Source organism: Triturus cristatus, chromosome 6 (genome assembly GCF_964204655.1).
Source record: "Triturus cristatus chromosome 6, aTriCri1.1, whole genome shotgun sequence".
Taxonomy (NCBI): domain Eukaryota; kingdom Metazoa; phylum Chordata; class Amphibia; order Caudata; family Salamandridae; genus Triturus; species Triturus cristatus.
Genome location: NC_140589.1, coordinates 533,431,620 through 533,455,934, shown reverse-complemented (window position 1 = coordinate 533,455,934; position 24,315 = coordinate 533,431,620). Strand labels below are relative to the sequence as shown.

Sequence of the window (24,315 nt, the reverse complement as noted above, 5' to 3'; positions counted from 1 at the left end):
AAAGAAAAAGGAAAATGAAGAACAGGTTGTAGGATGTCATTTTGAAAATAGCTCTGGTGTCAACTGCTACGCAAATGTAGTGCTGAATGTTGCATTTTATCTGGAAAGTTTGCAAGAGCAGATAATAGTAAATCAGGGAAAAAGATTCTGTTCAGAGCTGAGTCTCCTTTTTCAAAAGCTGAGTAAAGATAAAACTCAAATAGAAAGTGCTACTGAAATTAGAAAACTTTTAGATATATGTTCAGGACGAACACAGTTTTCTCAAAATGAACAGCAAGATGCACACGAATTTTTGATGTATTTTCTTCAGGTAGTGGAAGAAGAAGGAGTTCCCATTGAAATTTTTTTTGGTCTCTCTTATAAATGGGAACATAGTTGTGAAAATTGTTATAATATATGTGGCTCTAATGTTGATAATGAAAGGTTTATTTATTTGACATTGCCAGAGAGTAAAACAGTCACTTTTGCAAAATTAGTTAAAGATGCTAATCATAGCATGAAATGTGGTGAGTGTAAATCTGACATGTTTTCAACGTTAATTTTAAAGGAATACGGACAGTATGTAATTTTAATGATGCAACGATGTAGAGCTGATGGTTCAAAATTGGATACTTTAATAAAGAAGTTTACAGGACAGCAATTATCAATTTCAGGAAAAACTTTTGTAACTGTTGCAATAATTTTCCATGATGGACCTACTGTTACTTCTGGACATTACACAGTTTATCTTAAATGTGAAAAAGGCTGGACACTGTGTAATGATTCCCAATTGATTTTCAAACAACGTTTGCCTTTTGATTTAGCAAATTCCTATCTAATCTTCCTGAAACCTAAATTTTAGAGAGATTTGGCAAGATCTGGACAAAATAATTTTACCATTTTACTGGATTACCATTGCAATTTTGTAAAAAAAAGATTTTTTAAATTATCGTTTGGCCTAATGGAAAGATAACCAATTGTAATGTGGACTTTTTTAATTTTTAATGAAACTTTCAAAAACCAATAATTTAGAGATAATCGGTAACATCTGCACAATTTAAATTTTGGAATGTTATTGGACTGCCATTGGAAATTTTTTCAAAAATGATTTAAAAAATTACTATTTGGCCATGTGGAAAAGTAACCAATTCTATTGTGGACTTAATAAATTATTCAAAAAATTTTCGTGAACCAAAATGTTACAGAGAATCAGTGAGATCTGAACAAATTAAACTTTAGAATTTTATTGGATTACCGTTGGAAATTTATTCCCAAAAAAAATTTAAAATTACTATTTGGCCTAAAGGAAATGGAATCAGATGTATTGTGGAGTTATTTGAGATATAATATTGTGATTATACTTCTGAAACAAACATATCAGACGGTATTTTAAAGAAATAAGTATTGGTATTAGATGATATTTTTTTAGATAATTATGCATTTCTATAATGTTAAGTTTAAGTAAAAAGAGATTCTGGGCTTTTTTAATACAATCTTTGTGATTGTTATTTTTTTTTGCCCGCTGTAAAATGATGAATGCAATTGCTTTCACAATTTATAGTGAAATGCAATATATTCTGAAAACAGCAAAAATAAGGCAAAAATATTTTTTGAAAAATATGTAAATATGTGTACTGTATTATAAAATGTTTTAAAAATATTAATACTTTTTTCTTTTTTTTCAGATTGATATAGAAAAATTTCGAAAACTAGAACCATTTTTAAAGCTATTTTTTTAAAAAACAAATGAATAAATATTTTTTTGAGTGGGTATGGTAAGTCAATAATAATAATTGTAGTCTCTCAAGGACCTTGTAATGTGAATATTGATTTTTAGTGTTTTTAAAAAAAAAAAAAAAGTACGCGCACCGTACGCGTACGGTAAAAAAAAAAAAAAAAAGTTTTAAAAAACATATGTAAAAAAAAGATGAAAGATAAGGTTGGCTCTTAAAAGAACCGTTGTGTTCATGCAGGGACAGAGGAAAGAAAGAATGGGAAAATTATTCAAAGCGACAAGTGTGCTGATCTATTTTGTTGTTCACTAGGGAAACACTGGTCTCCCTATGGCAAATTAGATCTTGACAAAAGGCGCATCGAATATCAACCCTCCGAAATCGAGGGTTCATTTCCAGAGGGCCAGCAAAAGGAGATGCTCCCCCCACAGATGAAGGGCTCACCTGACCTGCAGAAGAAGGAGTCAGCTCTGCAGATGATGGTCCAGGCTGAGCTGCTGTGGATGTACTTGCTTGTCTTTCTGAAGAGTTACCTCCAAAAAGATGACCATGTGTCCTTCTGTGTACATCCTTGAGGTGTCTCTTCATGGTATGATTCCCAAAGGAATACTTCCTGTCAGGATTACCTCTTGAAAGTACACGCTGACACAGCTTGCAAGTTACTAAGGGTGCATTCACCTTTTGCTGGCCTTCAGGAAAAGTAAAATAATCCCATACATAAGAGGGCTTTTGTTTCCTCGCTCTCTGCCTCAAAACAGTGCTGCTAGTGCTAGCCTCACTCTCAGAAGAGCTCTGCTGTTCTGCCATCGTATCACAAAGACAACCCAGCTCCTTCTCCTAAGGGATCACAAGCAGAAATGAGGGGAATGGGTGTGGTGTAGGAGAGTTCTAGAACTGAAAGTAGTTTCAACCAATCAAAAGTTGTGTTTCATGATCACATGACCTACCGTACGCTTACGGTGCGCTTACGGTACGCTTACGTCAAAAGTGCGCATGCGCGTAAAAAAGACACTACCCGACACTTCCGCGTAACGTGCGCGTGTAGCGTACGCGCGCACGCGTCCCACGCGGAGTACGCGCGGCTACGCAAATTGCGTAACTATACGCAAGCAGCGTAGAAAAATTACGGGCGTTGCGTAAACCGTACGCTTACCGTAAGCTTACGGTACGCGTACTAAAAAAATAATAAAAAAAAATAAAAAAAGTACTGCAAATAAATTTTACATGTTTATTTTAAAAAATATATTAAAAAAAAAAATTATTAAAGAATTTTAAAAATTTAACCATAGTCTTTATAAAAGGTAAGAAAAATAAAATAAAAATATGTTAAAAAAAATAGAAGAAAAAAAAAACAATTAGCATTTAAAAAACCTTGCAAATTCACTGAAAAAACCATGGGTTTCACCCACGTTATAGTTAGGAATTAGCATTTAAAAAACCTTAGAAATTCAGTGAAAAAACCATAGGTTTCACACACGTTATAGTTAGGAATTAGCATTTAAAAAACCTTAGAAATTCAGTGCAAAAACCATAGGTTTCACACATGTTATAGTTAGCTGGACATTTTACTCGTAAAAAACCAATGAAATTCCCCCGTTATAGTTAGTTCAGCTAACTATAACTCGCGCGCCCGCAATGCACTGCTGATGACGTCACATATTACATCACTCATGACATGGTCAGTGACATCACTCATGACATCACTGATGACATCTCAAATGACATCACTGATGACATCACTGATGACATCATCCTTGTGATAGAGTGGCAGACCTCCTCTTCCCCTAATATAACCTTTGATACACGCATTCAAAAATAGAGACTAAAATTTTCAAAACAATGGACATACCAATAACAGTTACAACAACCTCTTCAGTAATTCTAAGATCCACATACACATCCACTCATTCACCAACAGTCCTATACAGTCACTCATACATGTACTCACTTATCATATGTACTCATACACCTATACATCCTGTTACACAATGCCACTCATCCATAGAGCTACTCACACACATAGTCACTCATGCTAATAAAGAATCAAACATACATTTACTTGCATATACAGTTATACACACACCACCACACTTACTTCTACGGAAACTTACACATACTTAGTCTTTTAAACAATCACTTATAGAAATACATACTTATTCATACAGGAACTCTTTCAATCTCTCACTCTCACATATACTCACATATATAAACCAATAGTCACATATACTAGTTTTAAACATATGTAGTTACTCATAAAGACACTATTGAGACAGTCATTCACTCACTAACACACCCATACACACACTCATCCACCCATGCAGTCCTGCACACATGCTCTGTTCAACACATACAAACAGTGAGTCACTCATTCATGCACCTATGCACTACGTCATACCCCCCACCGAACCATGCAGACACTCAGACTAATACTCAAAAAACCAACTAATAACCTATATAGACACCCATGTAGCTACTCACCAACCCATGCAGCCACTTATACACAAAGTGAAAAAATGATACAGATATCTACATATTTAAATATTACTCACTAAGCCATGTATTCACTATGATACACTTAATCAGTCAGTTACACAATCAATTTTTCAAAAAGAAATCATCCATTTAGACAGTAATATACCCATTTATTCTTCTATCAACCTTGAGATATACATATATAAAACATATTTAATTTTCAGAAAAACACACATTCACTGGATGATGTCATCAGTGATGTCATCAGTGATGTCATTTGAGATGTCATCAGTGATGTCATGAGTGATGTCACTGACCATGTCATGAGTGATGTAATATGTGACGTCATCAGCAGTGCATTGCGGGCGCGCGAGTTATAGTTAGCTGAACTAACTATAACGGGGGAATTTCATTGGTTTTTTACGAGTAAAATGTCCAGCTAACTATAACATGTGTGAAACCTATGGTTTTTTCACTGAATATATATATATATATATATATATTCCAAAACACAGGTTACCCACTCCTCCGGAACCTTTTTCAATAGAGCGCACTCAGAGCCATCAGCGTTTCGTAAGCACTTTTTACATTTATTTTCGTCTCAGCTGCTTGCAGAATAGACAAACGCGTTTCAGCGTAACCGCCTTCGTCAGTGTCTATTCGATTGTGACAATCAAAATGTTTAAATAAAGTTTTCATGCAATTCATGGAAATAGAAAATAACGTTTTAAAATGAGACAGAGACCGGCCCAACGAACACATCCACCAGAGACACGAGGAGGAAGAGGAGGAAGACGAGGAGGGGCAAAAAGAGCAGAAATGGAACGTTCAACCCCGATAGTAACACGCAGCAAACGAGGGGGACGATGGAATTGAAGGCACAGACAGTGATCAATCTGTCAGATAGGAATCTCATAACAGAAATAACTGTATTGTCCATTTGATGTAATTATGCAGACTCCGTTGTAGTATATGCCCATACAGGGCGGAATTAGAAAGTGCGGCCGAATGAATTGCCATCATTCATTACTTTGGAATGCATTTGGATAAACAATAATTAATTGTAAAGTAAATAAGTGACAGATATAAGCATATTTAAGCTATGAACCCATACATGAATACAATGTATTGACCGTTTAAAGATGTCCGCTATCTTAACATAACAAATGTCTGCAGCATTGGATTTTCTTCTATGTTTATTTTAAAACGTTATTTTCTATTTCCATGAATTGCATGAAAACTTTATTTAAACATTTTGATTGTCACAATCGAATAGACACTGACGAAGGCGGTTACGCTGAAACGCGTTTGTCTATTCTGCAAGCAGCTGAGACGAAAATAAATGTAAAAAGTGCTTACGAAACGCTGATGGCTCTGAGTGCGCTCTATTGAAAAAGGTTCCGGAGGAGTGGGTAACCTGTGTTTTGGAATTAATTTGCGCGTCCTCCAAGCGTTGAGCAGCACCCGTGACGCTGAGGTGCAACGGCTGGTGGACTCGTGTTGGTGATATATATATATATATATATATATCCTGCTATTCTTGTAACAACAGGTATTGTTCAAAGAACTGATGAAAGTTCCAAATTCAACTTTAAGATTAAATCTGCCAAAAATACAGCTCATACAGAAATATCCTATTACAAACTTACTGATATGCAGGGTGTCACTATTCTAAATCAAAAACACTTTTCACTTATTGAAGAATTGAGTTACCTTACTATACTAACTTCAATCCAAGCACATATTTAAGTAAATTCATTGATGGTGGCTTTGGTTACTCCTCATTATTTTTAAAGTAGGGATTTATTTATGTTTAATATGTTTGCAGTATTACATTCTCTATAATTGTAGTCTATAATTACGAGGTCTATATTTTCATTGTATACCAAACTCATGGACTGTCCAATGCACTGCTATATACATAAGTAAGTGCGCCAAATCTAAATTCCCTGTTAAGACTAGACACTGATTTGTATTCAGGACATACTACTTGAACCACAGACTCTATAAAAATCGAATCCAAGATTCTTAATAAACAAAGATATTTCATGGTATATAAGCCTAGCTGCACAGTGTAGTGTAGATTCTGCCCATACGCCAAGGTAGGAATAGTAATGATTGCTGCTGTAGGCTACAAGCAACTGCTACTCTATGGTATACACCCATATTAGTGAAAGTAAACTGACACAATGTTTATAGGAACAGCACACATGAAGCTCAGAGACACAGAAAATGTTACCTTGAAGGCTTGAAAGGAATTGCTACAGTTTTCCTTGTAGAACACCATCTTTTTCTTCCTAAGCAAGTTGCTGTACAAATATCACAAATGCTCTTATGGCTTTTGTCATTATTGCCAAGGTTAAATGGTGAAAGTTAAATTCAAGGCCAATTGGACATTCAATCACGTTGTCTAGAAAACAAGCGTCTTGGGTAGTCAGAGCTCTGTGAAGATGAAGCTTACATTGCTGACTTGCACACAGCTGAACAGACAAAAACATTTTCTTGCCGAATAAATCTCCTACAATTTTTTTAGAATCCTTGCCAGTAGATGAGGGACATTTGGCTAAAGAGAAAATCACGTTTTGAACAGTGAGAACCAAAGTGATGGAAATGTACTTTTTATTGAACCCGAATGTTGTTGGTTGTAGAACTCTGTGCACTTTACTCCTGCTAACTGGTGGTGATGTGATTCTGTCCTTCCTTTCAAACCTGTTAAAAATGGTATACACCTGATTGACACATTTAAATCACTTGTAAGTCCCTAGTTTCTAGTATATGGTAACACCTGAACACAGGGCCTGCAATTTAAATGCTACTAGTGTGCTGCAGCAATCATTATGTCATTCACTACAGTAGCACTGGAAATCATATATCTGCAGACATGTCACTGCAGCCTGGGCGTGCAGTTTTACAGTGCCTTATTGACCTGGCAAAATAAAACTTTTGTCATCTCTAAACCTTCCTCTTTAATACTTATGAGTCACCCCTAAGGTAATCCCTAAACATTCATAGGGCAGGATGCATATCATTTAATAAGCATTGGCATAGCCAATAGGACTCGCCTTTGGGGCCTTATAAGTGTTTAGCCATGCAACAGTTGCATAACTTAACACTTATAAGGTCCCAAAAGCGAGACCTATTGGCTATGCCAATGCTTGTTTGTTTTATTTTAAGAGTGAGAGTGGGTTGCAACCCTATTTATTCATCCACCACCCAACGCGCCATGATTCAGGATAATGTGGTTTTTGCTTCTGTCTTTTGAATGTAAAATGTACTTTGTTACATTTACTTGTGGATTGTGTTTTTTTTTCTGGCAGGATTACGTTTTTAAGACCTCTGTTTTTAAAATATAGAAGAGTACAAAGGGTGGGTTGCAGTACAATGGGTGGTTCATGGTTGGGTTAGGTGGTTTTTAAGTCATTCCTATTGTACACATGTTTTACTGTATGAGAGTGTTTTATGGACAATGGTCCCAATAAAAATGTTTGTTTACTTACTTACTTCCATCTTTACTTTTTCATGCATAGATCGGATGTGTATGAAAAAGTAATAATTAGTTTGTACTTTTGTCTTGTTTTGAGAAATTGATAGGTATTAAATACATTGTGAGTCTTTATAAATGTGCTGGCACATACAGTGTCGTAATCCTCACATGTGCTCCTGCACATTTTATATTTTAGGCCGTAGCGTGTGTGTGTGTGTAGCAGTGGAGTATACGGTAACCTGCATGTAATGTTCCTAGATTGTTGATACCCAGGAGTCAACAGTCAATGGCGTTGGCTTCCTGCCATTTTTGTAGCCATGATTTTTGTGACTACTCCATAACAGTCACCAGCTGCAGCAAAACACTCCCACCTCATTGTTATGAAGCATTTGGATTATTATTACTAGTTGTGGTACTTATTAATTCTTGTCCCTTCAGGATTCTTAAAAAGAACAATATGTTCACAGTTCGAGTTCCATTTCCACACACTGTGAATGCACCTTTGTTTCTGTGCTTGGCTGTTTGTCATTTGTGATGGAATAGGCTAGCCTGGCGGAACTGTTTGTTTGTGTTCATTGCTTTGTGAAAGTGGAAGCCGTGCCATGAGATATATTTGTGGGTCTTCTCAAGACGCTGAGCACTGATGATGTCTCTTTGAATATGATTTTAAAGCATATGGTACACACATAGCTACCCTGTGCAGACGAATACAGCACAACTCCTCTTCTGCAGAAGTTGTTACTCGTCGTTCTGTGTCTGAAATGCAAAGTGTTGTTACTGGACTGAGGTTGTAATAAAATTGTCTTAAGTATGATACACTAGTCCTATTTGTAAAAAAAAATCTGTTTCAAGACATTTTTAGCCCTATCACGGCTGATTCACAAATAATTCCCCACCTGACAGTTTTAGCCTGGATTTCCTGTTTATGATAGTTTTACATTTGTCAGAAGCGTGAAAAAATTTTACCTATTGTAAGTCAGGTCGGCGTTACCCGAAATAACGTAGTCTTTGGGTATCTTATGAATGAAACAATCATTTGTAAATCAGGCCATTTGACTGTAATGAACACGTTGTCTTGCCTACCAGCAGTAATTACCAGGCTAGAGTGGTGCTAGCCCTCTCTGTAGAAGCCCCTTTGATTGCTAAGAAGAAAACATTTCCAAAATTCGCGTAGGAGTAATAATGTTACGTAAATTCGTTTTGAGACTGACCCGGATGAATAATTAAAATTTCATATCCCTAGAATTCCTTGCATGTGCTGCTGAGCCGGGATACTCTTGTCCAGAAACCTGGAAGTACCGAGATGTGCAGAATCTGCAGGATGGCTTGTATCGGCGGAGCGTGGCGTGCGCGCTTGGCTGGGGTGGGGGAGCGCATTCCAGGCGGGGGAGCGGACTCTTTGAAGTTTGATGCAGAGGGCGCCAGTGGGCTGAAGCGCTTCCCATGGATTGCATAGCGGCACGATGCACGTGATTGTGCGCGTGCTCGCCATGCAATCCGCTTTTGGGAGCACTTTTGGGAGCCCCTTACTAGAGTCTCGCATAGCGATTGCTATCGCAATAGCTAGGCGAGACCTAAAAAGCAGGCCATGCACATCTAATGTTTTACATGTCCTGGCAGTGGAAAAAACTACAAGTTAGTTTTTTACTGAGGCAAAGCTGGCTCTCTCATAGGTTAACACTGGTTTATACTATTACATTTAAGTTCTAAATTCAGTTTGGGAGTAGCTAGAAAAATAGTTCAAAGACTCACTGTAATAGTAATTTAAAATTTAACTTAATGGTCAAGTCAGATTTTATATTACTATTTTGGAAATGCAACTTTTAGAAAGATGGCATTGTCCTGCCTAAAACCAAAAGGCTTTCCTGCAAGTGTCCAACTATCAGGTGACCTTGATGGGATGGCTTCCCTGTGATGCGACGCGTATTGCTCCCAGTAAATAGACAAAAGGCGCTAAATGTGGGAACAGACAAAGTTTACACCAAGGCCTGCCTCCCCTTTTGTATCTCTTGTTGGGCTGCCTCCAAACCCAGTGAGAGGGGGGGGGAATGACCACAACTGATTTAGTGGGTGGGCAAAGACGGGCCCTCCAACCACAGGCTGGGGAAAAAAGTGAACCCCACAGACCTTTCCTCGGAACAGTCCTGGACCTGTGAAGAATAATTCAAAAGAAGGACTACCCTGCTTTCTGAAGAACCTGAAAGGTCTGGTCCTACTTGCCTTGAACCCAAAACCCTAGTAGTGACTCAAAGGGTCATTTGGTTGACCTCCTGTTTTAGTTACAGGGACACAACAAGTTTCCAGAGGCCTCTATTCCTGCAACTTCCCAGATGACCACTTCCAACTGGACCTGTCCTGGACCCTGTGATTTGCCTCTGCTGAAGTGAGTCATGACCTCCAAATAGTGCCCCCAGGTCCTGGACCCTTGACTGGTACTGGTACTGTGTACTCTTTCTGTCCCCAAACTGCAAGAAGTTGGACTTATACACTTTTTGCCATATTTCTGCCTTGCGAACTGACAGCAACCGGGATCACTGTCAAGGCCATAGCCGTTGACGTCGAATCGCCAGTTGACCTAAACTTGACGGTTTGCCCTTATGAAGGAGATCAGACTTTCAGTAAAGTCTCTAAATCCAAACTTGGAGGGCTTCACCGGGCTCGACACTGAGCAGGATCCAATTGACCTTGAGGCCTCGGAGGCACAGACTTTGACTGAATGGAGCTTTCCCACCTTCGTTTACAACCACAGCGGTTCCTCGTTCTTCAGTAACCTGCTGTTGTTGAGCACTGCTTCGGAACCATTTTGCAGCCTGCCTCGGTGACGACTCAATGACCACTTTTTCTCCTTAAACGTTTCCAAGTCAGGGTGTAAAACTTCCAGTGGAACGAACCTGGTCCCTGTACCTGAACTGCGCTCAATTGCAGTAGACCTTAACTTTTGACAAGGTCTAGCACAACCAGAAGGCCAGTTCTAACTTAAAAAAATTGTATCTTCAGTTCTTCCGAGTGAATTGTTGTCATTTTGTTTATTAACCCCTTGCATGCCCGCCCCTTTCCCCGCCCAGTGCCGCGCTTTGCATTAGCGGGCGGAGTTCATGACGAGTTGGACTCGTCATGGGCACAGCGCCACCGCAGCCCATTACGAGTCCAGCTCGTCATGGGCACTGAAGGGGTTAAAATATTCTCTATTTCTCTAAATTGAGTTGGATTTTTCGTGTGTTGAGTTTTTACTGTATTACTGTTTGAGTGCTGCATAAATACTTTACACATTGCCTCTAACTTAGGTCTGACTGGTTTGGGCCAAGCTACCAGAGAGTTACATATGTATTTGGGGACTTTAGTGGTTCAATCATGACAAGAATCGTGATTATTATTTGAGGTGGCTTCTCACTCCCCTCAACTAATACTTTCAATTTCTTACACAGAATACATAAAAGTCTTGTGCTGCAAAAGTAGAAATAATTTTAGATAGGTGGAGAAAAGCACTGATCGAGATGCAAGAGTTTAAATACTACAAGAAATGAACTCATGAGCCATAGTCAGATTTAAAGCCCAAGAAGCTTGTGGAAATTATGTGAATATAAAATATTTAAAATATAGACAGCCTCAAAGGCTGGCTTGCACAAAAAGTGATTAGTGAAAAAGAACAAAGTAGCAGTAAAGTGAAACTCTGCTTTTACCCACTGTGTCAATGCGGTCATTTGTCAACTTCCACATGGCTCTCCACTTTCAAGCCTCCAATAACATTTACATATTGCAGATCACTGAATCTGTCAGAACAATGGTCTCAATTACTATTCCTGTGTGGACAACATAGAAATCTTGCTTCCTGTCAGTGGGTCATGCAAAGGTTTGGATGTGAGGAGACCCAAGAACCTTAAGATAACTGGGCAGGTAATAGTGTTCCCAAGGTACAGTGGGTGGAGGCAGACACCCATCAGTAACCTGTGTACTTTCTCTTCTTCCTTTAGGAATTCTCTCTCGTCCTTCAGTAAATGTTTGCCTTTGTATAGCCTGCTAAACACCAAAGACAATATAAGGCAAAACCTAACCTACCAGCATTTGCCGCATACATGCCCTTTCACTCATATCCTTCAGTAAAAAAACTTTTAAAACCTTCCACTACTCCAAATCATATCAGGAGAACACATATCACTGCTAATGATAATCCATCAAAATTGTAAGTATTTTGCCTGAGCTGGACACTCTGCTATTTAAAAAAAATAGAAAAAAGATTATAAAATCAATTGAAATGAAATACGACATAAAAAAGACAAAGCAAATTATATTCATAGTAAGTTATAAAAGTGCATTCAAATGTAAGAGTCGTCTATTAACAATGAGAAACATGTCAAGTAGCTGAATACATTACCGTGGTTTGTGTTTTCTTTTGCACAGCCACATGCGAACAGTCTTCTGCATTTTAATACACGCACTTGTTCGATACTGGATTTTGTTTTTCACTGAAATATCAAATGCAGATTACTGATAAAAGATGCCTACTACAAAAGATGTATAATGACAAGGAATTATTAGGAAATACAGCAAGCAATAGCAGACGTATGTAGGGTATTTATTTGAAAAAAGTTTTTCAAATTCCTCAAACTTCTTAACCATAATGTATGCTTTTAGAACACTCAGTTAACATTAACAACTATGCAACAGGAAATTAGGTCTACCCAAAATACAAAATAAAGAACATACAACATATTTGTTTGTTGTTTCATGCGTTTACAGCCCTAAGCATTGCTGAGAATAGCTTCTCTTAGCAACGGATCACTAATGGTCACATATTCTTCTGCCCTCAAGTATTTCTGCTGCAGGTGTTTCTGCTCCAAGTCTCAGTGCTACGGCCCTTAGAATATTTTGCTATCTTCTCCTTTCTCCAGCTCACCTTTTTCATCTGCTGCCCTTACATCCTTGAAAGTTCAGAACAGAATATTAACAGGCAGGCTGCACGTTATTGTCACCCACCACTCACTCAAAGAATCCAGGGAGGAGGAAAGAAAAAATCCCAATCTGGAAGTGGAAAGATAAAATACCCCCAGATATCTCTTAGAGTTAGAAAAGGTTGAAAAGAACAAGTTACTTAGCTTTGGTAATGTCTTATATGGTAAAGAGTCTATATAGCTGCAGATTCCTTACTTTTGACTATCCCCAGATATCAGGCTGGATCCAGAAGATTTTCAAGCAGTACCCCTGCATGCCGCTAGGTGGCTTTGTTTGGCTCCACGTTGTCAGTATCGGAAGTTAGGTGCACAGTACCTATATAGGGCCCACCTCAGCATGCTGACATCAGTTAATTTCGTAACTTGTCACGATTGGAGCACAGAGCCACGATTAGAACTGACCACTGGCGTGGAAAAGACTCCGGCCCTGAAAAGGTGTCCCTTACACCTGAACTGGTTCGCAGAGTGGGGAGGATGGGAGAATCCATAATAAGTCTGCAGCTAGATAGAGTCTTTACCAGACAAGGAGTTACCAAAGGTAAGTAACTTGTTCATCTGATAGAGACTTCTAACTGCAGATTCTTTACCTTTGAAGAGCTATCCAAGCAATACCTCCCTGGAGATTGGTCTACGGAGCCTATTAAACCAGAAAGTCCTGCAGGACCAAATGGGCAAAGTGCCTGTCACGACGGACCTGACTGTCCAGGCAGTAATGTTTTGTGAATGTGTGCAGTGATGTCCACATCGCTGCCAAACAGATGTCCAGGAGAGGAATGTTGTGCGCTAAAGCAGGGGTTGCAGTCTTGACATTGGTGGAGTGAACCCGCAAGCCCTCAGGAGGTTGTATCTTGGCTAATACGTAGCTGATCTTAATGCACAAGATGATCCACTTCTGCACAGCCTTTCCTCCAACATAGCTGACAAAGAGTAGAGCATCCACCCAGAACTCTTTTGTGCAGTCAAGATAAAACAAGAACACTCTTTTTGGGTCCAGATGGTGGAGTCTCTCCTCCTCTTTGGAAGGATGGGTCAGAGCAAAGAAAATAGGCAGGGTGAAATTCTGGCATACATGGAATGGATTATAGTTACACCTCCCCACTCGGAAGTGACCCTCAATGCACACTGCAGTGAATCAAAAGATAAAAGTTTTACTCAAATAATCCAAAAGAATCCAACGTTGCAGTCAATACCTCTTTTTAATGTATTCTGCAAAAGTTTCTGCTCATTGCTTTCATGAGGTCATTGTATATTATTATTCATAAATCCATAGTTGGTTATCCATACAGCTTTAAATACATTCATAATAGCCCCAATGCATTTCGGGCAGTAAAACCGCCCTTCTTCAGGGGGTCCATTCCTAACGAAACAAGAAAGACAAAAATGAGACGCCTAGGTTCCTATCAATGGTAATTGTGAGTAACCGGGTGACAGAACGATAAACAAAGTGAGAAAATTAAAAAAAGTGAAAAAAAGAGATGTTCAAACAGTCCACTTTAAATGGAGTGAGGCCGATGTGTCAGTGTCTGGGCGTTAAACAGAGTGAAAAAAAAGGGCATTCAAACATTCCAGTTAGAATAGAGTGCGGCGGATAGGTCAGGTGAATCATGAGTTAAAGAAAATGCGATGTGGGAGGGCAGCCTCAGAGTAATTCCCACTGAAATATAGGATAGAGGCTGAAACATCGGTATAAAAGTCTGGATATCCTGGACTCCACACCCTGGAGGATAGGCCCAAACATCTCTGATGAAAAGGAGTAAGGTGTGACTTCTGCATGTTGATAGTAAACCCTAGCGAGCACAGGAGGTTCAGCGTAGTCTAAAGGTGTCTGACAACTGCCTGGGGTAAGGCCGCCTTCAACAACCAGTAGTCGAGGTAAGGGAAGACTGAAATCCTCGACCCCTGCAGATGAGCTGCAACCACTACCATCACCTTGGTGAACACCCAATGGGAGCTGGTAAAGCCGAAAAGTAGCATAGAAAACTGAAAGTGCTCTTGGCCCACTGTGAACCGCAGATAGCATCTGTGAGCCGGCACAAAAGGGATTAGACAATATGTGTCCTGCAAATGCAACGCTACCTTCTAGTCTCCCAGTTCTAAGGCAGACAAAACTTGGGCGAGAATGAGCATTTTGAACTTCTCCTCTTTCAAGAAAAGCTTGGGAAGGTGTGATCTAGGATAGGATGTCGGCGGGAGGTCTTGGTCTCGCCGAGGGCTCCACTCCAGATCCAGAGAGGGATCCTTGGTGCCTAACTGGCGCCAAGAGCAAACCTGCGAGCATGAACCCAGTAGGGGTCCTCCCACGCCCGTAGGGCCTGAAGGCTCTCCAGAGGGGCTGGGGCACCCAAAGATGAGGCGCATGGCATCATAAAATTCTTTAAGTTGGGCAGGGGTCGCTAAGGCTCTGAGAAAATGAAGGAATTGTGGAGCAGACCCAGGATTAGGCCCTGCCGACTGGTGGTTCCTGGAGTGCTAATGCTCGCTCATCTCGTCGAAGGACGACGGATGCTGGGAAGTTGAGAAGTGTATGGACTTCTTCGACTTCGGTGCTTGTGGGAATGACTTGACTTCCCTGATGACTGTGAGTGTGATGAAGAACATCAGGAGGGGTTCCGTGGACAGTCCTAGGACCTTCCACTTGAACAGGACTTGAGTGTTGCTGAGTCAACCAATTTTGGGCGGTGAGGAACTTGAGGGTTTGCTTCCTCAGCAGCTTGGGGTTCATGGTGTGGCAATCCTCACGCACCCTGGAGTTGTGTCTCGGCTACAGGCACCACAAACACACCAAGTGAGGGCCTGCCACCGACATCTGCCTTTGACAGTCCCCACATCATTTTGAGGGCCTGCCACCGACATCTGCCTTTGACAGTCCCCACATCATTTGAAACAAGCTGGTTTCTTTGGTGACATCATCACACCAGGAGTTAAAATCCCAACAGGTCGCCAAAAAGTAGAAAAGACCAGTCAAAAAGCACGTGAGGGGAAACTCAATCCGGATCAGTGCTATCTGGCGCAGAAAGAACGGACGTCAGAGCACTGAGGTGGCACTTATATAGGTACCGTGTACGCCACTTTCGGGTAGGACGATGCAGGCGATGCGGAGCCGAACGACGCCACCGGCTAGCAAGCATGAGTTCTGACTGAATATCTTCCAGATCCAGTCTGACGCATGGAGATATTCAAAGGTAAGGAATCTGCAGCTAGAAGCCTCTATCAGATCACAGGACGGGCAACAAGAGGGAGAAGTGGGAGCGCAGAGGAATGAAAAGGAAATAAATGGTAAATGGGTAGGGTGGATTTCAGCACAGGGACGCTTCAGATCATAGAAGACTGATTGTGTGAGCAGCATCAACTTCCTAAGTATTTGGATTAGCAGTAGCGAGAAGTATCAATTAATGTAATTTCAAATAGTTGGGAATTGCACTGAAACACTGCCTTTTTATGCCTTGCTGAAGCTGTTGCTGTTCTTAGCTTAGATCCATAGATTGTATTGTGCTGTAGCATTTGTATTTAAACTTTAAACCTCTGTCAAGATGACAGACCACTTTCTGGGAAGTTGGATGATGACTACCAACTTTACTATGTATGGCTTCACCGTTATATTGTGGCCTCTTTGAAAAGCACTGTGTGTCATGTGCATGCGGGAAAGAAGTGTTCTAACCATGTTTTGGCGGACTTGTGGCTGGAACGTCATGAAGTAATGCAGAAAGTTGTGATGCCGATAGAGTCATGCTTGCAAACATGTACCTTGTGCCTAAGCTAGTTTTGTGATGTAATCGGTCTCTTGAACTCAAGGTGGTTGTTGCATCTTAATTCTCACTGATCAAGTTCCAGAGGTTGGTCAATCAGTAGCTCCTGCCAATACCAGACATTCTAAAGAAAAGAATAGTTAGGAGAAGGAATAGCAAGGAGTTGCCTGATATCAAAAGCAGGGGCTCTTGAAAGACATGTCTTACCACAGGAACCCAGAGCAGCTATAGAAGGTGATGAGGTTGCACATGCCTAGGTGTATGATTGGTCAGGGGTGGCAATATGGATTCTGTGGAATCTGCAAATTATGAAGTTAGGGGCCAAAGAGAAAGTTAGCTGCTGTAATCGAGGTGCAATGGGACCAAGGTAATGGTGTCTTACACCATGTGTGGGAACTCCAGATGTGGAAAGATGTGACACAGAGTTTGCACGGTGTAGAATTTACCTTTTGTCATTTGCCTGCATTTGTTCAACATTATTTTTTTGCACAGAGAATACAAAGCTATAATTGATTTAAATGGGCTTAGGAAAGTTTTCTTTTCAGAATATCTTTCTACCTCCTGTTGGCACCCGTAAATACACCAACTCCCAAACTTCTACCTTCCCTGCTCGTCTTTGTTGTTGCATCATTTTCTTTTAACTAGAGACACTTTAGTGATTGTATGGAGCCCTGAGTATTAAACACCCAAGAAATCACTAACCCCTACCTCCTATATGAATGGAGTAGTCCTAGCATAATTTTAGTGGTCCACAAATATGTTTTGTTTATACATGATGTTTTTGGTAATGCTTTGTGGGAAAACGTTTTTTTGGAAGCACTGATGTGCACAGTAGACTTGGTTATCTACTTCCTTTGTTATTTTTCATTTAGATGAAATTGGTAGCGCAATTTAGATAGATAGAAGATATCGGACCCAACAACTGACCCTGTCACAATAATGATATGCACAGACAATGGCAGCATAGTCCTGTTCCGTTAAACATTAGCTCAGATACAGTGGCATTCTTCCTGCCTGGCTAGATAGGGTGAGGAGAGTGATAGGCTTTCCGCCTCTGCTCCTATACCCTCTCACATGGTATCAGAGAATTATTGCTCTACCTATTTACTCTAGTTGGTAGAATTTGATCAAGGCAATGATGGCACCAAGGTTACACACTAATAGTAGCACAATCGGATCTTTTAAAATAATCAGGTTTCCACTCAGGTCGCGCTTCATACAGGAAACATGCTACCCAGCACCCAAGGCACGCCCAGCTCCCTGAGGAGGAATTTAAGTTGATATCATGCATGTTTTTTCACCATTGTAGTTTACTATGCAATCTTTACCACAAATACCTTCTCCATGCATAATAATGTATTTAGATGTATCTAACCTTTAGCACGTTTGTTCCATTAATTTTTTAAGCACACAATTAAAAAATCATGTTAAAATATTAAGAATAAATGTAGTTTAAAAACATAAATTATATAAACACATTAATAAAATGAGACATTTTCTTTTCATTTTCCAAGTACTGTAAATCCTCAACTTTAAAATTAGAAAGAACAGGAACATTTTTTTTTACAGTTACTAGCTGTATTAAAAAATTCTATTTAACAGATAAAAAAATGGGAATAAATTAATTGAATTCATAATCAGATACATGTTTAACATTTTTACTCTATTTCAGAAACAACAAAAGAAAACTACCTCGCGAAAATCTAAAATCAAATGAAATTGAAGCCTGACAGAAGATTGGTTAAAAAAAATTATCACATATAAAATCAAAAAGACCGACAAATCGAGCAATAAAATAAAACAGCAATAACTTTATTTCCTATTTTTATACAGGTCAATATGAGAAACATAGTGGACTACTTTTTATCTAAAAGGGGAAATGCAATTTTCAAGCACAAGGAATACATTTATTGTAAGGAGAGACAGACTGACCCAAGGGCTCATTGCTGAAAAATTGTTGATTTACTTCTCAACTCGTTGCCAAGGCATAGCAGTTACTCTTGGTGACTTGAACATACACCTGAACATAACCACTCTGCTTCTGCAACAGAATTATAAGTGAGAAAAAATGTTCAACAAATGAAGGCCTTAGGAGCCATCACCAATGAGACATATAGTTCATTTCTAAGAGAAATGAACTCTATGTAAATGTTTCTGGAGAAATGCCCAAAATTCTCAATTTAAAACAAAGGATTTACATTAAAAGGCAGGCGATAAATGTACATCCAAAGCAACAAAGTACTCTTAGTGACATTGATATTCCTCCCAAACTAACAGAAACCTACAATCATTGTTTCTCTATGATAACAAGAACCCTAAAAATACTAATATTTTCACTGGATGTCAAGAAAATAGTGAAATGTGGATGATCGACGAGGTGTTTAAAACAACTCCCCACCCATTTACCCAGATTTACACTATACATAGTAAATTAAATAATACCACAGGCTTTACTGCCAGACAAACAATGTATACTTTCTAAAAAAAGAAACAATGAATTAAAGTCCTAGAAAAAATAATAACTGCCTTCAAACATGCTATGATAACCACTATTAATAACATTTATCCAGAAACAAAAATTCAAGGATTTGTTTAATTTTTCCTAGGCATGTTGAGAAAATAAATTCAAAATAATCAGTAGCTGGGAACAACATGTCTGACAGTAAACAACAATTTGAAGTAGAAAAGATTACCTGCTTTCTTTTATACTTCTTGAACATGCAGATAAATACTACAATGCTATTGTTCAATCTGACTACTTTTCACAAAATTGTACAAATTGGTACAGTTACAAAATTACTTTGAAGAGGCATGGACTGGTCATCTAAAAGAGTTAGATTGCATTTTTGTTTAGGGGGAACAGGTGTAGGCCTCATGGGATCTTTTCATCTCCCTACTATGAAGAATGCTTTCCCTTTAGTCCTGATACAATATTATGTTAAATGGCCAGAATTAGGAATTGCTGAGAAGGTCACTACTGATTAAGTAATCAACTTCTTGGAAGATGTTTTCTGCAGGGAGGGGTTGCCCGAGTCTATAATGTGCAATTTACAAGTACAGACTCTTCAGAGTACCTCTACAGGTGTGGTATAAAACATAAAAAGACAGCCCTTAAATCGAGTGATCAAGGAAGCTATCCAATTACCAGTAAGTGGTGGAATCAATTGGAATAAAGCTCTACAGACAACACTGTTAGCCTATGTACTAATTGGGTTACAGGTTACTTTTCGTTTGCACTTTTGAGGGCATCTTGTTCCTTGCTGATTGAAGCAGGTTGGAATTTTGGAAGGTGCAGGTACTCCAATAGGTGTAAGGTATGAGAGTTTGAAAAAGAGAGTTGCTTTTTACAGGAGGGAGATGGGAGAACAAATGTAGGACAGGAGGCAGATCAGAGGATCATACAGGATTCCAATAACGGCGGCATTAGCTTGCCTGGCAAATGAGAGAAGTTTTACATTAGATGGTCTAATCCCATTAGGGTACACGGACATCCTAAACAGTGCTGTCAATGTCAAAGGTGGGACTGTATAGAATTCTCATAAAATTACTAACTCTGTGGTGATGCACCAGGGACTCTTGATCTAAGCATGGTGAGCAGTGACTTGGGATTTTGTTTAATATTGTTCCTTCTAAATCAAATGGTTGGCACATTGAGTCCACAGAAGGGTGTTTGGGTCAAATATATATAATCAAGCGAATCATTCCAACCATAATGGAAAGAGTGCTGATCCTTTACGGCAAAAGCCATGTGGGTCACCAGAAGCTTAAGTGGTGAACAGGGTGATTGTTGAGCAGAAGGAAGATTTTGAGGAACATGTTTGCACCCAATAGTGACCAAATATATTTATGAGTACCATTCGAGTTCCAAGAAAATAATGTTTTCATCTCATAAGAATTTTCCGATGACAGGATTACTTCTCAACCACTACCTAAAATGCTGCCATTCATGCATAATAACCATCAACACACAATCTACATTAATATCAGCATAATTTAGTGGGGAGGTTAAAAGAACTAACCTCTTTATGGAGACTGCCACTGGAAAAATCCACAAGCTGGCAGACAACTGTCTCTGTCAAATGAACAGGGGCTGGGGCATACCACATCATGCAAATCTAGGTAAATCCCCAGAAACCAACAATGCAATAGTAGGAACGAACATTCAAGCATTTGGTTGGTGAAAAGGAAAACACCAGACTCCTCTCCCAATAGTAGCACTGTCCTCTGATGAGATTTTTATAAACAATGTGACTTGTATATATTTTGCATGGTTTGATGGTGATGGTCAAGTACTGAATCAAGAGAAATATGGATATTTGAATACCCTTTCATTATTGATGCATAGTGCAAACTGCAAATACCTACATTTTATCACAGAGAGTGCACACCACTGGACCTTTTTCCAACGACTGCAGATTAGCCAATGATTGACACGTCGAATAAGCTCTGCTAAATGATCTGGATCGGACTTCATAATTTGATCAAACTCTGCAAACTGAAGAAAACAAGCCAGTTTTACATCAGAGACAATAAATCATATATTTACAGCATTAGTAAGGAGTATAAAATATTGTCGGCATGAAGTTAAAATGTACATGCTTCAGTTTTTTACATAATTCAAGTGTGTTTTAAATATAAACTTTTGGAAAGTGAAAATGTACAAATCAGAAAATATGAAATTCCCATTTTCATAGACTTCAGTACCAGGAAATAAGTGTTGATAGAATACCTCCTCGTGTTTAAACTTATGTTTTTCCACCATACTTTGGACTGTTTCTACCTTTTGATGCGTAATTTCAAAGACGTTTTTCTAACATTTCTATATATAATTTGGAAAGATTTCATGTGCAAGAGATCCTTATTTATAATGTTTTATAAGTAATAAAGCAAACAAAAAGTTACGTAAAGGCTGTGTGCAAGCATAGTTTTAAATATTCAGAGCTTCAAATGATGGAAAAATATTGTAGCAGAACAGCTGAAAATCCTGGCAACATGTATGACTGGATATAACCGTCATTGTATGTATAAGAATATTTATTGGTATTTTTTAATAATAATGTTTATGCAGATTCAAACGCAAACCTGGCGGCAGCCTTATATTTTACATGTTATTGATGTCTAATGCAAATTTAGCAATCAAATGTATATTTCTCAAACACAAGTTGTAAGCTATAATGCTGCCATTTCTTCAAGACACCATACACCACACCGTCCCGAAAGTTAGTTTGTTTAAATGGGATGCCAATCACCAAGTTTGAGACAGGTAGGTGATAGGATTGAAGGTGGATAATCTTCCCCAAAAAGGTGCTAGCCATTCCATGTGATTTAACTAAACAAAATGTAAACAGAACCAGCCTATATTTGGCAGTCAGTGAGAGCATACTCTAAAATAACTATTTTTGAAATACTGTTTAGTGGTTTGGGAATTTAACTTAATTCATGTACTACTAAGAATTTATGGAACACAAATATTCTCAAAGTTGTATCATGTTGTCAATCAATTCAAATCATAAACTTTAAATTTACAGCTAAAGGATTAATGAGAAGCAGCCACTTTGGGTGACTTGCAGCTCATCAACCTTTAAACAAAGCTCAAAACACTCACACACCACAAACATGTCACATGCATATCACATACACTCTCCATGCCCCAAGACGTGACCACACCAAATTTCCTGTTACACATGAAATAATGTCAGCTTGTTACATATAAAACCATGTAATGAAAATACAGCTTATCCTGATAAAAAACATGTATGTAAGTAGAGCATGCTTTGCGAAAAATGTATGCCGCACAATGCAACATGGCAGGTTACTTTATTAGAATAATAATGCTTAATATGGGTTTGATTCAGTTAGGATAACTACACCACATTACTGAACGGGCTTGTTTAAATGTTGTGCAAGTACATTGTTTTCTATTTTCTTTCAGAAAATCTTCAAAATTAAGCTTCAGCTACGTGTCTTTCTCAGTATATGTAATATTTTTTTCTCTAGCTTCTTTGGCTGAGGGGATGGGTTTAAACAGTTTGCAAGATCATTGAATGAAAACCTCCATTGTTATGCCTATGTAGGAAAGTTTATTGTATGATTTAATTTCTCTTGTTCCTGCATAGTAAAACTTATGATTTCTACTGTACAAGTAATAATATGATTAATGGCCGATGAAATTCATTTTGAAATAGTTGTTTGTGGTGGTTGGGAAACGAACAGCTTGGTTTACTATTCAAGTAACATTTTAGTACCATCTCTTTATGTAATGTCATGTCATGAATCTGTGTGCTTCCTTTGTCTAAAACACTATAAAAGATTGATAAACATTATGTTGGGAAGAGTTCTGCTAGGTCCTTTAAAGAGAGCTAGTCATGGGTGTTCCTTTTTGTATTTAGGACTTATTACTTTTAATTGATTATTCACCAAGTGTGCTACGACTAATTACGTTTTAAGGCACTTCATATTTGCATTATTGATGAATTGACTTATATTGTTTCTTCTAATTCTTCTAATTCTAACTAGCTTTCTGTAATCTGTCTAGGTGGTTGGGTGTTTGAATATAGGTTTTTCCATCTCCTGTGAATCGACCCTCTTTAGAGTTGAAAGCTTTTGGTGAAGAATGCGACAGGCAATAATTAATCAGATTAATTAGTAGCTAGTTAGACCCTAGAGTTGGGGATTTATGTGGATTGTTGATACATTATAGCAAAAACGTCCTCTTACAAGGAAAAGACGGACTCACGTCAGCACTCTGTATGGGCGCTTTAGCCCTTTGAAGTATCTCGAACAAAGTCAAAGGAAAATCAGTAACGCTTTTATCATTTTACTTATGTTGACAATTTTAATAAACTTTTTCAGGAAACTGTTGCTCCTTCACATTATCAATCTCATGTTGAGCAAACAACTTTAAAGAAACGTATATAACTTCCAGTAACATTGAACTCCCCGATGCATATTGGGTCTAACCCTTCGTCAGGGGAATTTTCTTTTAAAAAATGAAAAGAAACTGCTGTATCCAGGAGCACAACCAATGCAATACGTAATGGCAAAATCACCGTTTAGACCTATAGTGAGCACTAGAAATTCTATACATGAGCCTACAGGCAAGTATATTGATAGACATCTACAACCACTTGTTCAGAATATGACGACATATGTAAAGGATACTACTAATTTTCTCATTAAACTCAGATCAATAGAGATAGATGAGCACGTTCCACTTATTCTGTGCACTATCGATGTGAAGTCCCTTTATACATCCATCCCGCATGATTAAGGGCTTCAGGCCCTAGAATCATTTTTGATTCCAAGCACCAAACCTGACAACCTCAAGATTTTTCTGTTAGAACTAATGCATTTCAATTTATACCACAGTTATTTTTGTTGGAATAATGATTTTTACACTCAATTATTTGGCACTTCTATGGGCAATTGTGCAGCACCTTCATATGATAATTTGTTTATGCACAGGTTTGAACTCGATCATATTTTGTCTCAGGAGCATTGGTTTAAGCATTTGGTTATTTTTTACAGGTACATTGATGATATTTTTTTAATTTGGAAAGGACAGGAGTCAGAACTAGTGGCAAACATTGCACTGTTTAATACCATTGATGAACATATTCAATTTACTTATGATATGAGCATGAGCAGTATTACATATTTAGACGTACGGGTCACTTTGGAAGGCAATCAATTGAGTACTACTGTTTTTTTCAAAACCTACAGATCACAATAATCTTTTGCATTTTTCCAGCTTTCACCAAAAATCACTCAAAAAACATTTACCCTATTCACAACTGTTACGGATTAAACGAATGTCGTCTACACAAGAAGAATATGATGAAAACTGTACATTATTGATTAACAAATTCAGACAACATGCTTATCCCGAGTCCATTCTACAGGATGCTATGAATCGAGCACAGGAGAAAAGCAGGATTGATCTTCTTCAAACC

The 24,315-nt window shown here is 38.5% G+C and overlaps 1 protein-coding gene across 9 annotated transcripts in view; it reads right to left on the bottom strand.

Moving 5' to 3' along the window:
* Positions 1-24,315, bottom strand: part of MYO6 (myosin VI) — an 856,486-nt gene that overhangs the window by 212,399 nt on the left and 619,772 nt on the right. For all 9 annotated transcript variants that reach the window (XM_085610973.1, XM_085610975.1, XM_085610976.1 and 6 more), the window contains exons 23-24: positions 20,729-20,858; positions 12,041-12,131 (exon numbers count right to left, since the gene is read on the bottom strand). In XM_085610973.1, coding sequence (XP_085467099.1) covers positions 12,041-12,131; positions 20,729-20,858 — 221 coding nt within the window. The remainder of the gene's footprint in view (positions 1-12,040; positions 12,132-20,728; positions 20,859-24,315) is intronic.